Source organism: Notothenia rossii, assembly GCF_949606895.1.
Source record: "Notothenia rossii genome assembly, chromosome: 9".
Lineage (NCBI taxonomy): Eukaryota > Metazoa > Chordata > Actinopteri > Perciformes > Nototheniidae > Notothenia > Notothenia rossii.
Window position 1 is genome coordinate 31908741 of NC_136907.1, and position 15741 is coordinate 31924481.

The 15741-nt window shown below is 42.0% G+C and overlaps 1 protein-coding gene across 5 annotated transcripts in view; it reads left to right on the forward strand.

Moving 5' to 3' along the window:
• Positions 1-6383: 6383 nt before the first annotated feature.
• Positions 6384-15741, forward strand: part of robo3 (roundabout, axon guidance receptor, homolog 3) — a 121176-nt gene continuing 111818 nt past the window's right edge. For 3 of the 5 annotated variants that reach the window (XM_079651639.1, XM_079651638.1, XM_079651640.1), the window contains exon 1: positions 6385-6968. In XM_079651639.1, the coding sequence (XP_079507765.1) occupies positions 6905-6968 (64 nt within the window). In that variant the 5' untranslated portion in view covers positions 6385-6904. Of the gene's footprint in view, positions 6969-15741 lie in introns of all 5 variants that reach the window. The other 2 variants (XM_079651636.1, XM_079651637.1) reach the window with 1 other exon arrangement.

The window sequence follows — 15741 nt, forward strand, 5'->3', positions numbered from 1 at the left end:
GGTGCATTCTGATTGGCGTAAATGAACATCATTACCACCGATGTGAATAACAATCCTACTGTATTTACGTATTTACATTTTTAGCCAGCAGTTTAAGATGCGCCTCAACTTCACCCGCTCTGGCCCCCGGAATGCATGTGACTGTGGAGGCTTCGGTCTCTAAATTCACGTGTCTCATAATAAAGCTACCAATAACCAGAGTTGGCTTCTCAGCGGGTGTCTCGCTGAGTGGGGAATATCTGTTAGATACGTGAACGGGTTGGTGGAAACCTGCGGGTTTCGCGTTATACCCCTTCTGAACAGTCACCCAGTCTCCCTGCTGCTCGGGAGTTGTTGGGGGACGGCTAATAGGAGCTACCTTTTGCCGGTCGGCAGCGGCTAACATTGGCTTTACTGTAGCTGAGTTACTTTCTAAGATGCGGGGCCGGGCTTCTATGGCCATAAATATATCAGCAATTAAACAACATCTTATTTCTTTTCACACAATGCGTGTCCTCGCAGTATCAACACTAATTTGGCTGACTTTTATATTTGATCCAATTGGTAGATGGCTGTATTTACACCATAACGGTGCACAGCTGATATAAAGGGACACCTAGTGGTTAAAGCACGTTATTGCATTTTATTATTTTTATTATTAGATATTAATAGGATCCCTATAAAGTATATTCATTACTCGTTATTCTCTACTAATAGTTAATTAAAGATAGTATATAATGACTATTTTGCACATCCCTTTCAAGATTTCAAGATTTTCTAAGGTTTATTCACATATCATATACACAACTACGGTGTAGTTATGCAATGAATAAAAAACTTGGGTCGCAGGTTCCTCAACAGTGCATTACAAGACATATATCAATATGTGTCTATACCTCCACCATTAAACTGTCATATTCTGCACATTTCTTATACTATCTACATACATCTTATAGGAGTATAATACATATGTATAATATCAGTTAAAATATGTGTTTCAACATAGTTAACATTGCTGGAGGTATACACACATATTGATAAATGTCTTGTAATGCACTGTTGAGGAACCTGCAAATCAAGTTTTTCAATCATTTTCGAATTAGTGTTGATACTGCAAGGAGACGTATTGTGTGAAAAGAAATGTAAGATGTTTAATTGCTGATATATTTATGATCCACGTCACGTATTCAGTTTTGGCGGCATATGTTCCTGTTTGTCTAGAAGTCTTCTCAGCAGGGCTCTATAAATAGAGAACTACGGCAGATATGTAATATTTAATGCAGCCGAACCGTGTATTACAATGGCGTTATGTGATGACTTTCAAAGAGAAAAGCAAGCACACTCGGAATACAGTATTATTTTATTTTTTAAAAATGTTTTCGGATTTCACATGGCATAAACACCATTTCCCAACCATTTCCAATCACCGAGCTGAGGAACTTGCCTACGTCTGTTTCCGGTATTTGTTTATGACGATGTGATGTGAGAAGTGAGACTGGGTTGGAGAATTGCACAGGGGAAAATAACGTATCTATGCCACAATTTTAGATGCAGATTTTGTTAAACTAATACGTTTGCGCTGTGGACCAAAACTATAAATTGACGGGGAAGGGGGTAGCAATAAAGGTAACACCATTAAACAGTTACACAACATAACAGAAGTAATATCGATAGCAGCGTCCCTAGCAACCACCTTGGTAACAATGAAAACGTTGTATGGACACAAGGAGGTAGGGGGGGGGGGGCTGGTTATTGAGAACTTTGTGTGTTAGCAGAAGGATTTTGAAATGTATTCAACAACTCATATTTCTCACATCAAATGACATCAAAACGCATTTTAATGGCCAAACTAACCTTAAAATAGGCATTTTCCACCGAGAATAAAACGAAGGTCGGCCATGTTTTCTTTTTATCTGCGGGGAGAAATTTGAAGATCACGTGACATAGACGCCAGCCATTGGAAATGAATGGTGAAAAAAAACGTAGGGATACTACAATTTCAGAGGCGTTTTTGTAGAAATACTACGGTCCAAATTGTGGACCAACTGGGTTGGTCACACTCAAGCGCTCATTTCATACTTTTCTATTCTATAAGGTAAATATACTTAATTTGTTATTCTATTGTGCACTGCTTTATAATGTGTACACATGTGTTTTACTACCATAGGCAAAACCTTGACACACTATATATACAAAGTGTTACCATACATATGTTCAAAGTGCAATAGATGGAGCCTTTAATGTTGTACTGGATGTTCAGAACTCATCCTTTAGAGAGCTGATATCAATCATCATCTTTTCACCAAATGACAGACTTTATAAAACCCATAAAGAACAACCAAACCAAGCTGTTTGCGCTTAAATTAACAACACCAACATTTTGTTTATGATTGGAAAAGTCACACGATCTGCAGGTATTTCCCTGGACAGGAAATGTTGCTGTGCTCCGAAGTGTATTAATCATGGAGCTATAGGTTTGACATGCATAGCCCTAAAAGAAAAAAGGTAGAGCAAATATAAACATTGTTTATTTGAAAGTGAGCACATCATTCTAGGGCTGCTCAATTAATCTTATTTTAATCGCAATTACGATTTTGGCTTGCAACGATTATGAAAACAACATCATCGAATTAAAACTTTTTTTTTTGTATTACTTTTTTTTGTTGTTGTGGTTTTTAAGTTGAATTATACTTAAAGTTCAGGGTAATCAACTGTTAAAAACATACTCTTCAAATTTTCTTTTTCAATAAATGGATGTTTTCAAAGTAAATTGATAATCGTTTTTAATAATCGTGATATCAATTATTGACCCAAATAATCGAAATTACGATTTTTGCCATAATCGAGCAGCCCTACATCATTCCAGTTAATACAGCTGAAGATACACTGGAGAGGGGGGGTGGGTGTCAACATGAAGAACACGCTAGAACTCAATCTTAGCACATGGAGCACTTTGATCTCCTTGGAAATGGAATTGGATTTCTGAGAATAAAGTTCACTCTTGATATTGTTCTTTATTTTTATTATTTTTTATTTTTCATCAACTCTAAACGATGAAGAATAATGGAATTACTTATAGTTGTGGCACGCTCAGCCAGAAACAAAAGCAATCCAGAGGTCAGGCATACATCATCATCTCAATCCTTTTAAAGTCACTATTTATTTATGAACAGAAGCCCAGTCGCCCCCCATTGCATTAAGCACAGAACCTAAACAATGAAGCACACATGCCTTGGTTTTTTTCTTCATTTATATTCAATTTGAGCTCTCTTAATGGTAATGAGTTGTGTCAATGTAGTGCATTGTTAAAGCAGTGGATTCTTCATCAGATATAGAACAACTACACGCTGCATTTATCATTTAGTCCAGCATTTGACTTCAAACATTGTCGTATAAAATGGTTGCTGAGCTAAGGATATACAAACTTGCTGAACACTCAAACCTCTCAAATTTAAGACACGCTACAGAACATAGTGCTGCCAGGAAGGGTTTTAATGCTGGCATTTCCCGAAAGTGGATTCGAAAGGTCTTTTCAATATGTTCAAATGAATGGCAAAAATCACCTCATAAATCCCACCCTTTGTGTATGGAGAGGGCATAATTATATGATGTATGGCTCAGCTGCAAGTGTGCAGCACAGCACGGAACAGCACTGATGGGCTGTCCTTGTAATTCACTACCTAATATGGATAATTACTCTAAATTCATGGAGTGCTTGATTCCACTGACAGCTACGCCAAATGTTTGACGAAGACACAACAGTAGCAGCATCAGTCACAGGCGAGCGGAAATGCATTTAGTGGAGGGCCTCATCATGTTTTATTCAATCACAGAGCAATGCTCAATTAATCAGTTTCTGCAATTAAATTAAACATGGACATGCATAAAACATGAAAGAAATATCAGGGGTGTTTAAGCACTGCTTGGTTCTCTGGGCTGCTGCAAAAATAGAGGATGTCTTGTCAGTCTAACACACCAGCCTCTGTGACTTTAGTTATGGGGAATTACTTCTCTTCACCCCATATCAATAGCTGCGTGTGACAGAATGTGTTCAATCTCATCTTAGTATGCGCTCCCTGATGCATACCACCATCCAATGCATTTCTATAAATGTCAAGAGCTGTGTGTTTACTAGATCTGCCTGACCCCTAATATGTATTCAGCTCAGCAGCACCCTGCCCAATCTTTCCTTATTGCTTCATCGCAGGAGGAGGCTCTGGTGTGTCAGCTCTCATTGGCTGCAGTTGGCCACATCTCCTGGCACATGTAATGTTGCTTTTCGCTTTCCAACAAGTGCAGGCAATGCCAGTGCTCAGATAAATAGTGACATTTTGCAGTGATGAGGTGGTTTGTTTGTGCCTCTAATGCCTGACTCATGTCCATTACCTGATTGGTATACATAGCACCACGTTTGGCTTGATCAAAGGTCTTTCACATGTTAGACACAAATCCATTTGGATTCAAACTACTGCCAAAATAATTTATACCTCTGTGTTTATATAACAGCTTTGAGATATATGTTGACATGAATAACATATTGAATACTTTAACTTCATTTTTTTACAAATTGATTTTTCAAGTAGAATATAAAAGGGCCTTCATACTTTCTGAAAACCTAAATAAGCATATATGTTATGTTATATTATTTTATGTTATGAAAGGGTTAGTATGAACATTCATTCTCACATTTCAAATAATTAAAAGATAAACAATGCTATTATGAACTTTGATGAAGGTGATAAGTTTGTCCTTTAATCCATGTTACTGTAATATGTCCCCTCCTGAAGATGGAAAGGTTGCAGTATTAAAGGTCACCTAGTTTGCAAAATTCACTTTTCCATTTTTTTTTCCATTTACATGTTTTTCTAAATCAACATGTGTCTCCTCTGTGTAAAGACATTCTGAAAGTTTCCGGAAAAAAGATTCACTCACTTTTATCCTGATCCATTTATATAAAAACCTGTCTGAAAATGAGCTGATCAGATTTTGTAAATTTTGACCACTTTATAACGATTTTTTGGCTTGTGTAACCATTAGCCAATCATCAACCAAAGTACCCACCCACCTTATCACCTGAATCTCCTCGAGAGCACCATTGAGTTATTTGTAATCAAATCTCTCTCAGAGGGGCGTGGGGAGGGGCTCCTTATTTTCATTCAAAGTAACAGACAGAGAATCAGCACTTTTGAAACAGGGCTGAAACAGAGGGGATTATGGGATGCTGTTTGGAGTTTCAGCCAAACACATCAGAGACATGTTTTGTATATCTGAGACCTATAATATATTGATGAAAAACTGTATAATAGGGGACCTTTAAAAATAATATTTAATGCAATATAACAGAATCGAACTTCAATTAAACCTAAGAGGGCAGTACATACAGTATGTGGCCCATTTAAATTAAAGATGTCAATCAAATAATAATCGTACAAAGTGCTTTCAGAACGCTCTTTATATACACTGAAAACGCAATAAAATACAAACCAGCAACATATTGTACGACACATTTTATAACACAGTAAAACAAACAGGAAGTTGACAAACATGAATTAAATCTCTTTAAGCAATTCTAAAAAAAACGGTGTTTTTAAACTGATTTAAAGGACCAGACCTAGCAGACAATACATCATTTGAATAGAAAGCGTCTTTGGCATTAAGTACTTCACATGATTTAAATGAAATTGTTGTTACCATGTTCCTGTTTATTTTAGAAAATAAAGAATATTAAAAAGCCCGATCAGTTTAGGTCGGGTGCGCTGGCCCTTTAAGAAGGTAGTATCGGATGGTAAAGTTGCACAGAATCAACCACGAGTGAAGCGGAAGCCGGGTAAGAGTGCCTTCAAAATAATATTACACAATGGAAAAATCAATTGAGCATTTTTAGTGTAAGACTACTTTTCAACAATATGTATATAATCACCATATTACTTTCATTGAGTAATATAACGCATTACTGCCTGTGTGAAGGAAAGGCTACATTAATGATGAGGGTCTTGATATGTAAATGATAGGCCTTCTAAACATCATTTACTGAACAATAAGTGAAAAAAATTGTAACCTGGGCCTGTTGGGAATTTAGAGACAACACATAATTGTAAGCTTCATACTGTTTGAATAATATGCATCTAGCAGTAGTAGGCCTATCCAGTGTTACACTTACACACCACACATAAACCCCATAAACTGACTGTTATGTGTATGAAAAGGTTGTGATAGTGACTACATGGGGAATTACATAAGAGTGTTTCAATTTAACAAATTGAGTTGATGAAATGTATTTACATCGTACAAAACAGAGCGTTACAAACACGTAGCAAAACCCTCGTTTTATCTTGAAAGCGCAACCGGAACTTCATTATCTTACTATTGCTTGTTTCATCGCAGTGTTGTGGCTGCGGGACCGTGTTGGTTGTGATGAGGCTGTAGTAATTCATTCCTAGCGGAGCAGAGGAGCGAACACAGCGGCTACACAGGACACATGGAGCCCTGTGTCTAAAACATTTGACTGTTCCTCCCACTGCGAGGACCTCCTGCGCTTTGGGACTAACTCTCTGTCAGTGGAAGCCTTTCTGAGTGTTTCTCCCCTCTGTGACGGCAGAGAACGGGACTGAGTGACCGGGTGCTGCTGCCGCTCTCTGCCGCCTCTCCTCCCATCACCTGCGGCTCACTTTGTAAGGACTGTCCGCTGTTTCCGTCGCAGACTTTTGGAGTGTTATCAAAAGTTACTATGTTTGAACTTCTAATTTAATTCCATCCGGCTGAGATGCTGCCTGTGGAGTGTGAAGCTGTTTGCATCCTATATACCTGACATCCTTGGCAGTGGCACGCCTGTTTGGATTTATCTCAGCTGCTGGACACCCTGTCTGACTAACTGCTTTTCCTGGAGACTGTGACCCACCTTTTCCATGAAACATCTGAGAGGATAATGGAGTACCACCACACTTTGGTCCACCTACTGGCTTTATTTGCATTTATAACTTTGGCACATGGTAAGTTTAAATTGGCTGGCTGGCTGGTTGTGTGTGGGTTATGTGTGCACAGATGGAGTTGATGTGATCCAAATCAGTGGTTCCTAACTAGGTCTGACTTTCCAGGGCAGAAGACATTAATTCACTTGTACATTCACTCATCCACCCCTTTCCTTACACCAATATGGATCCAAAATGTACTAAACCCTGTGTCTGATTTTGTGGGGAAAATGAGTAATCCTCCTGCATGATGTCATTAAAAGGCCACTTAGAACAGCAGACACAAGAGTAGCCCATATGCAGCTTTACTGTGTGTCTTGCCCAAGGGACCTTGGATTAACACCAGCATCTGCTCCCCACAGCAATCTGACTTTACTGTGACTCTAGCCTGCTCGTTTATCTCTATTATCAGGCCTATTAGGGGAGACATATCCTGGGCACAGGGCACAGGGCACTTGGGGAAACAGAAGCAGTGTGATGCAGTTCCCATTTACTGATGCAGTGTGCTTTAAGTGAGCATGTTAGAGTTTGGGGTGTATTTCCCCCTGTGGGCAGCAGTGCTTAAACATTTATGATTTGTTTTTTTCCTTTTGCTTTAATGCGTATTGGATAAAATCCTTCTCCAGATACTGCATTTTCTTCTATGTCCATCCCATTGTGCTCTTGTGTTGTATTGTGTAGATGTGTGCTTCTGTAGTGACAGTGAATGCAGAGCAGATGGTTACAAATGAAGTACACAGCTTAGTTTCCTTGGGTTACTCCTCCACTGAATCCATATTTGCATGTGTCCAAAGCAGCATATTGGCCTTGTTGTTACAGAAAGCTGCAGGATCACTGCCGGCACCCCATGAGCCAGATTATGACTCTCACTGCTAGACTGAGTCATCTCCAGGTCCTCCATCACAGATGTATCACCTGTAAATCACTATGCTCTTTGTCAGCATACCTCTGTCTTTGTGTTCGACACAGAAACACCACCCAATGTGATGTACAAAAGCATTTTTTCCCGTCGCTTGTAGGATGTTATGGTTTGTGACAGCGTGGTGTCTGTGTGCCCGACCCACTGCTGAGGCTCCCTTTACAAGGCTGTAAACATTGGCTATAAACCTCAGAGCATACGAAGTCAGCATCTGTGAAAGTGCTCCTTCAGTGACTCCAGATGCTCCTAAGGGACAACAAAGAGCTTCTTATTTCACTTCAACAAAACTCACTGAAAAAAAAGCTTAGACTGTTTTTAGCCTTGGTTTTTTATTCATTGAAATGTACATTTGAAGAAGCACTCATCTCACATCCTGACTCTGAGCTTCAAGGTACACTGACACATCTGAAACATTGACTTTAATTCAATGTATCATGTCACCAGATTTCACATGATTGTACTAGGTGAGTTGATAGCAATACTATTACGTTTAAATGCATGTTAGGTTGAACTATTGCTTTCAACTAACTAACCTAATACAGTTATGTGACATTTGTTGAGATCTTCTTCTTCTTCTTTCGTGTAACGTCAGAGGTCCAACTCGGTGTTGCCCGCATCTCTGGTCCTACGTCGAAGTGGCTGGCTTCCGAGGGTGGTCTATATAAAGGGCAGGTGGTTTTGTTGACATAATACACTTCATTAAAGTCCACTTATTAGTTTTTTCAGTGTGATTAGGAAAACATATCTGAAGGGCCCCTTCATGAGGGGCCAGAGTCACATTACAGGGTTCTGACTGTTTGGCCAGTAAGGAGAAACAGCAGTGTGCACTGTGACTGTCAGTCATCTCTGTCACCATCAGTCAACACAGCGTCTCCGTCAGCTCTCCCCAAAGACCATGTGTTTGGCATGCTCCGATTGAAGTCATTGGGTGTGGGGGTGGGGGGAAAAGACAGCTACCTTGTTGTCTCGACTGTCACCAAACAGACCAGTTACAGAGCAAATAGCCCGTGCCTAACCTTGATAGTACTCACACTGTAATTACCGCCTGAGCATACAACTGCACTTCCTTTAGGGAGGGGAGTGGTGGGGAGAGTTAACACGATGTCTCATTGTTCAAAGCACTGTCACCTGAAGTTGTGTATTTTTACTCGAGACACGCTGTCGTCCTCGGAGTAGAGGGCTTGAATGGATTGGTCAAGGACAGTTTGACAGGAGTTAAAGCGTTTGTGATTAAATACTCCTAAAATTAATTCCCAGCAAAGTCCGATCTGTAGGTATGCCCAGGTTTGGAGGTACCTGCTTCAAACTCAATTTAGTGGAGATGAATGGAATTTGGTTACAAATATGCAGAATTGATTTCAAAGAATCAAATGGTGTGTTCCAATGCCAACAATACCCTTATATTTAGTATGCCAGATTAAGTTTATTCTGGTTTGTTTTGTGTTCGCACCTTTTATGCGATTTTATACTTCTTTGTATGTTTTGTGAGCTGAGCTCTGTGATTTGATATGTTATGTATCTCTCTGTACAGCACTTTGGTCTGGAGGTTTTAAAGTGCTATATAAATAAAGGTGGATTGGATTGGATTGGATTTAATGTGTAAAGGTGTGGACAGCCAGTTCTGCAAACTAAGGATTATTATTATTATTATTATGGGTTATCATTCTGTTGTTTTCTTTAGTATACAAAGTAGTAAAGACAGGAGGTCAAGAACCAAAAGTCTGGTCATAATTCAAAATTAAGAGGCTTGAACATGGACATGTTTTGGCACTTTCAATTATTAATCAAAAGCAGGACATAGAAAAAAATATATAAATCCAAACTATCTGCATGGCTAGATATCCCTGGGTGAGCAAAGTGTCAGTCACCGATCATACTTCACAACCCATTCCGTACACCAGTGTTTAAATACATATTGTGATTTTACTGCTCATCATTTAAAAGCCTTCACTGAAAAGACAGAACCAGTATATAAGATATTATTAATTACAAATACATTATTAGTTACAAATTAAATTAATTACGATCTGGTTTATGTTACATTCACAGTTTGCACCTGAATGCCTCAGTGGGGGGCACTAACAGTCTCAATCTTGTAGGCATTACCATGTTGTTGATGTCAGTGACTTGCAGCAGTGTAGTGGATGAGTCATTACAGCGCAAAGAGGCGACATACAGTAACTCTGTGTTTGCTATTGGCACTTTGGCAACATGTCTGTTTTTATCTGGAGACAGTCAGAGCCTTGTAGTCATTTTAAAGAGCTAACACACTCTCAGTCAGTGTACCTTCCTCCTCCCCCACCTGCCTCCCATCTGTTCCCCACATATCAATTAGCCCTTCAATAGCCCAGCAAGTACCGGTACGATGCATGACAATTGAGCCATATCTCCTGAAAATCGTTGAAGTACAATTGAATCCTAATTCACGCTCGCTGAGTAATGACAGTCCAAACGCCGGCCTGGAACCAAACATCCTCTTCCTGTCATCACTGACTCCACTGCGTTAATCAGGCTTTCAAACTGCTGTTTGAAGCTTGGTTGCCTATTTCCGGCTTTTTACAAAGCTCTTTGCTTGCTAAATTTAGAAATAATAAATAAATAATAATAAAAATAAGCAATCAAAAAGCTTGGGTTCAGCTGTGTTTTTGTAAGCTCATTATGTTTACCTTTGATAATAGAATTTCATAATCCCTAATATTCATTACACAACAGTTTATTGACGTCTCAGGATGCATTATTAACAAGTTAGTTGTGCATTTGACTAGTAAGTGATAAAAATGCATAATCTATTTGCAACTATAACCGCAGGGTTAGATCACCTCTCCTAATAGTTCATATCTATCCTTCTACAAAATGCCAGAATAAACACAGAATGGGGCAGAAGAGGAATGGAATAAAGCGGGTGGAGCTCTTTAACAGTGCTGCTGACAGGATAAGTCAGCTATTCCCTCTCCCTAAAGTCTCAAGTACCGCCGGCTAAGGCCCCCGACACTGCCTGAACGGCCCACCTCGGGCTGCAGACAGATGGATGGCCCCCAGCATTAGTTCCACTGGCTTTAGGAGGGCTGCCCTCTATATTGAGGGGGTAACACTGAGTCAGACATGGAGTGCGCTGCCGTCCCACTGTAATGAAGTGTGGTCAGACTGAGGGCGGGGCTATTGTTGCGCTGCGTTACAGTGTCAGATAATACTGTTACTAATTTGACAATAGAGGTGTTGTTTTGTGTTGTATGCACTGAATCAAACCTGATTTAGATTGATTGAACCAAAAGTGACACACATTAATTCATATACTGTGGCAAAATGTCTTCATCAAACACAGGCTGCATCAATCTGCTTACTTTTGTCTTCAGAGCTTCTAAAGTGTCCTTTGTTTGTTTATAAGACAGTGTGAATGTAAAATGTGTGTCATGATAGGATATCACACAAGGAGTATGACCTACATACTTTTGACATTCTACCACATAATATGAGCACTTCATGTTGGAATACTGGTTGCATTGGCGGACAATTAAGTCAGAGGTTAACAAGAAACAAATAAAACTGTATCAAATAAATATAGCTTACAACATGAAGAAGGGCAGTATATATGTTGGCTTGGATGCGGAATCCAGGGTAAAGAAAGCCTTAACATCGCATGTTGAATGGCATGCAAAGCCTAAATGTTGTGAGTGCACAGTTAAAACTGAAGGCAATTCATATCTTCTGGATTTTGGCAGTTAGAGGACGTTATTAAAAGGCATCTTAGTGAATGGAACTGTAAAAGTGAGGAGGGCAAAGACATAGGCATTCCTATCGCCAGTGGAAATGATAGCGTTGCCTGTGGTTGTTCACTTTGCAGGGTGATTTAATAAGTCTAGCTGGCACAAATGACATAGTCTCTTTACACAGCATCAGTAACATCCCACCCTTTGTTACTGTAGTGTCTGACCACCCGTCTAACATGAGCTCATGGTTCTCATTAAGTGTGACTGGCAGACAGCCGGTCAGACCATCGTGTCTACAACTTTGTATTGTCCTCAGACTTTTCCGGCTTCAGTTTGAAGGCGCTGAGTCAAAGGAAAGCCCATGGGTGTATCTGCAGCTGTCACCGCCACGACTTTGTCTGCGGGTCGGACATATTTGTGAGAGTCTGGCGCGTTAAAGCTCAGCGAAGGAAAGAGCCAACTCATAACAGATCATTTTCAGCATTGGAGTATCAAGGTGGTGCGGGGGGGGGAGGGATTTTGACAGCCGCTGTCATTTTTTAAATGACTGGCTTTACGAGTGACAGGGACAGCTCTTTTTGAAAAGTGACAGTTGCTGCCGCTGTGAGATGGGACTGTTTACACACAGAAAGTGACTCAGGGATATGAGGCAGCTAAAGTGACTCTTTGTTTTCTGCAGCAGCCGTTTGATTGACGGTGTTGCATGATGTCCTTAATGGACATTCTTATTAAAGAAATGTGACTTTGGTGATAAGGCATTTAAAGTCCTCAACTTTGTATCTTTTATGTACAACTCACCACAGCAATGGAAAGTATTTGCAGCATTTAGAGAAGTGGGGCAGCTGGGTGTGAATTGTTATATAAAATCCCGTCTTAATCATACTCAAAGATTCAGAAGGTTTATGGTCATATACAACTAAAGTGTAGATCTATGCGTAATGGAAGACTTGGGTCACAGGTTCCTCAACAATGCAATATAAATATATACTAGACATAATACAAATTTAAAAAAACAACCACAATAAAAATAGTGCAAGCTCAGTCATTAAGTAGTCTTCTGGCCTGTGGGATGAAACTGTCCCTGAGTCTGGTGGTTCTAGTCCGGATGCTGCGGTAGCGCCTGCCAGACGGCAGCAGACTGAACAGTTTGTGGCTGGGGTGATGGGGGGTCTTTTATAATCATGAGGGCTTTCTTCCTGAGCCGCTGGGAGTAAAGGTCCTCCATGGATGGCAGCTCCATCCTGGTGATGTTCTGTGCAGTTTTCACCACCCTCTGTAAAGCCTTACGATTGAGGGCGGTGCAGCTGCCGTACCAGGCCGTGATGCAGCCAGTCAGGATACTCTCTATAGAGCACCTGTAGAAGGTCAGGATGCTCTCTATAGAGCACCTGTAGAAGGTCAGGACCCTCTCTATGGAGCACCTGCAGAAGGTCAGGATGCTCTCTATGGAGCACCTGTAGAAGGTCAGGATGCTCTCTATGGAGCACCTGTAGGTCAGGATACTCTCTATAGAGCACCTGTAGAAGGTCAGGATGCTCTCTATGGTGCACCTGTAGAAGGTCAGGATGCTCTCTATGGAGCACCTGTAGGTCAGGATACTCTCTATAGAGCACCTGTAGAAGGTCAGGATGCTCTCTACGGAGCACCTGTAGGTCAGGATACTCTCTATGGAGCACCTGTAGAAGGTCAGGATGCTCTCTATGGTGCACCTGTAGAAGGTCAGGATGCTCTCTATGGTGCACCTGTAGAAGGTCAGGACCCTCTCTATGGAGCACCTGTAGAAGGTCAGGATGCTCTCTATGGAGCACCTGTAGAAGGTCAGGATGCTCTCTATGGAGCACCTGTAGAAGGTCAGGATGCTCTCTATGGAGCACCTGTAGAAGGTCAGGATGCTCTCTATGGAGCACCTGTAGAAGGTCAGGATGCTCTCTATGGAGCACCTGTAGAAGGTCAGGATCCTCTCTATGGTGCACCTGTAGAAGGTCAGGATCCTCTCTATGGAGCACCTGTAGAAGGTCAGGATCCTCTCTATGGTGCACCTGTAGAAGGTCAAGATGCTCTCTATGGAGCACCTGTAGGTCAGGATCCTCTCTATGGTGCACCTGTAGGTCAGGATGCTCTCTATGGAGCACCTGTAGAAGGTCAGGATGCTCTCTATGGAGCACCTGTAGAAGGTCAGGATGCTCTCTATGGAGCACCTGTAGAAGGTCAGGATCCTCTATATGGAGCACCTGTAGAAGGTCAGGATGCTCTCTATGGTGCACCTGTAGGTCAGGATGCTCTCTATGGAGCACCTGTAGAAGGTCAGGATGCTCTCTATGGAGCACCTGTAGAAGGTCAGGATGCTCTCTATGGAGCACCTGTAGAAGGTCAGGATGCTCTCTATGGAGCACCTGTAGAAGGTCAGGATGCTCTCTATGGATCACCTGAAGGTCAGGATCCTCTCTATGGAGCACCTGTAGAAGGTCAGGATGCTCTCTATAGAGCACCTGTAGAAGGTCAGGATGCTCTCTATGGAGCACCTGTAGAAGGTCAGGATGCTCTCTATGGAGCACCTGTAGAAGGTCAGGATGCTCTCTATGGAGCACCTGTAGAAGGTCAGGATGCTCTCTCTGGAGCACCTGTAGAAGTTGCAGAGTATCCTGGAGTCCATATTGAACCTCCTCAGCCTGTGGAGGAAGAAGAGCCGCTGTCGAGCTGTTTTGGTGATGGTGGTGGTGTGAAGAGTCCATGTCAGGTCCTCAGTAATGAGTCCATGTCAGGTCCTCAGTGATGAGTCCATGTCAGATCCTCAGTAATGAGTCCATGTCAGGTCCTCAGTAATGAGTCCATGTCAGGTCCTCAGTGATGAGTCCATGTCAGGTCCTCAGTGATGAGACCATGTCAGGTCCTCAGTGAGGAGTCCATGTCAGGTCCTCAGTGATGAGTCCATGTCAGGTCCTCAGTGATGAGTCCATGTCAGGTCCTCAGTAATGATTCCATGTCAGGTCCTCAGTAATGAGTCCATGTCAGGTCCTCAGTAATGAGTCCATGTCAGGTCCTCAGTGATGAGTCCATGTCAGGTCCTCAGTAATGAGTCCATGTCAGGTCCTCAGTGATGAGTCCATGTCAGGTCCTCAGTAATGAGTCCATGTCAGGTCCTCAGTAATGAGTCCATGTCAGGTCCTCAGTAATGAGTCCATGTCAGGTCCTCAGTGAAGAGTCCATGTCAGGTCCTCAGTGATGAGTCCATGTCAGGTCCTCAGTAAGGATTCCATGTCAGGTCCTCAGTAATGAGTCCATGTCAGGTCCTCAGTAATGAGTCCATGTCAGGTCCTCAGTGATGAGTCCATGTCAGGTCCTCAGTAATGAGTCCATGTCAGGTCCTCAGTGATGAGTCCATGTCAGGTCCTCAGTAATGAGTCCATGTCAGGTCCTCAGTAATGAGTCCATGTCAGGTCCTCAGTAATGAGTCCATGTCAGGTCCTCAGTGAAGAGTCCATGTCAGGTCCTCAGTGATGAGTCCATGTCAGGTCCTCAGTGATGAGTCCATGTCAGGTCCTCAGTAATGAGTCCATGTCAGGTCCTCAGTGATGAGTCCATGTCAGGTCCTCAGTAATGAGTCCATGTCAGGTCCTCAGTAATGAGTCCATGTCAGGTCCTCAGTGAAGAGTCCATGTCAGGTCCTCAGTGATGAGTCCATGTCAGGTCCTCAGTGATGAGTCCATGTCAGGTCCTCAGTAATGAGTCCATGTCAGGTCCTCAGTAATGAGTCCATGTCAGGTCCTCAGTGAAGAGTCCATGTCAGGTCCTCAGTAATGAGTCCATGTCAGGTCCTCAGTGAGGAGTCCATGTCAGGTCCTCACTAATGAGTCCATGTCAGGTCCTCAGTGAGGAGTCCATGTCAGGTCCTCAGTGAGGAGTCCATGTCAGGTCCTCAGTGAGGAGTCCATGTTAGGTCCTCAGTGATGTGGACACTGAGGAACCTGAAGCTGCTGACTCTCTCCACCGTAGTCCCATTGATGGTGATGGGGGCGTGTCCCTCTCTCTGCTGCTTCCTGTAATCCACACGCTGACGTTGAGATGGAGGTTGTTATCCTGGCACCAAGATGTCAGGGTTCTCACCTCCTCTCTGTACGCCGTCGGTGATCAGGCCGATAACGGTCGTGTCGTCACCAAACTTGATACT